Source organism: Austrofundulus limnaeus, unplaced genomic scaffold (genome assembly GCF_001266775.1).
Source record: "Austrofundulus limnaeus strain Quisiro unplaced genomic scaffold, Austrofundulus_limnaeus-1.0 Scaffold2102, whole genome shotgun sequence".
Taxonomy (NCBI): domain Eukaryota; kingdom Metazoa; phylum Chordata; class Actinopteri; order Cyprinodontiformes; family Rivulidae; genus Austrofundulus; species Austrofundulus limnaeus.
In genome coordinates, this window is record NW_013954504.1 from 14,983 (window position 1) to 16,753 (window position 1,771).

At 31.4% G+C, this 1,771-nt stretch overlaps 1 protein-coding gene across 1 annotated transcript in view; it reads right to left on the reverse strand.

Moving 5' to 3' along the window:
* LOC106537040 (complement C3) overlaps positions 1-738 on the reverse strand; it is a gene marked incomplete in the record, with an annotated part of 14,600 nt that extends 13,862 nt beyond the window's left edge. Inside the window, 1 exon segment of the mRNA XM_014034405.1 lies at positions 582-738. Coding sequence (XP_013889859.1) covers positions 582-651 — 70 coding nt within the window.
* Positions 739-1,771: the final 1,033 nt, after the last annotated feature.

Below are 1,771 nucleotides of genomic sequence, written 5' to 3' on the forward strand. Positions count from 1 at the left end.
AAACATGAAACATCAAAGTTCATTACAAGAGGCCCTTCAAGGGCCACCATAACGCTCATGTGGCCCTCGGTGAAAATGAGTTTGACACCCCTGCTCTACAATAAGTCTTTAGTTAAATGAGTTACAACAACATCTAATTTCCCTCTGGGATCAATAAAGTATTTTTGAATTTGCTTTGAACTGAATTGTATTGTGTTGTATTTCCTCATGTCATCAAAAAAGTGTTTTAATGAGCTTGTTTATTACATGACTGAACGTCAAAATAGAAGAATTGATTTACTCTTGAAGCCTATTTCTAAAATTGTAAGGTGTGATGTTATGTAATTAAATCAGCTTGTAAAATAAATATTGTTAAATTGTTTATGTTAAATTATCTGTTGTAAAAACAATTTTTAAAACACATAGTTTCTAATTTTCCTAAAACATTTCTTTAGAATTATGTTTGAAAATCTACTCATTGTCTTTTTGTGTATTCAGCATTATTACAAATGTTGTCTATGCAATAAGACAAAATTATATTAATGCAGCAGGAAAAGTATAGAACATGGTAATACACATTTTAAGATAAGCAATAAAAATACCAGGAGAGGCAAACTTGTAAAGGATTTCACGGTTCAGTTTGTTTTCATTGGCCAGAGCGTATGATGTCATAGCAACGGCGTAGGGGTTGGTGAGACTGGGCAGATGGTTCTCCAGGTAGCTGATTGCTTTGTCAATACTGGATGGAAGACTCTGAACAAAAAAGAGAGAAAGAGCAACATCCTAATTACAGTGTTACAGTCTGTTAATCAAGTAGCATTAAACGTTCAGAAACAACATTGATGCAGAAGATGTGAAACTTTTTTGGGTAGCAATGAGAAGCAACAAGCTGCTTTGTGTGCTTTGAAAACTGTCTTGGTTTATTTTTAACTCCAAGTTATGTCAATTTTACTTACAATTAAATTTCAATCAAGTTGAAATCTTTTGTAAAATGTTACTAATTAACTGACTGAAGGGCTGGACTATATGGCTAAAAATTATATAGGTCTTAATTTTAGTCAATATAATTTGATATCAGTATGAATAATTAAAATGTCAGACAAGCTGCCAAGAACAGAGTATTTACTGTACCAACAAACATGAAGTCCTTTAAGATATTTTTATTCAAAACTATGACTAGTAAGAACAAAAAGTGAGATATCTCAAATTTACTTAATGACTAGTCATAATTTGATTGTTGATGTCTGAAATGTATGTCTTAGATAGTCAGTGATGTATTGTAGATATCTTGAATTAAAGCCTCCATACATTTTAATGGTAAATCTGACATAGTTTGTACTAGTCCGAATGCCTTTAAACCATCATCACACACTGATGTAACACATGATCAAATTTTTAAAAGTTATATAATCATTATTGAAATGAATTTTATATTGGTATATACCGATATTAATTTATGAAAGAGCACTAACTGAAAACAACAATTTCCAAAATAAATGCAAGGTTTACTTACAATGGAATGCAACAAAATAGAAAATTCTTAAACAAAGAAAGTGTGCTATATTAAGAATACTATTTCAGTAAATTCAAATTGAATGCCCATGAAGAGCACTGCATTAAAAACAAATTTGATTCTGTTATGAACATGTAACCCAGGTGTTACGTCTGAATCTGTCTTCCTTACTCCCTTATTCTGTTCTGCCTTATATGTTTGCTTCTGCAGTAAAGTCTCACGATATTTCCTGTACAGTTGGTGGTAGTTCTCGCAAGATTTGACTTTATAGTTGTAGCC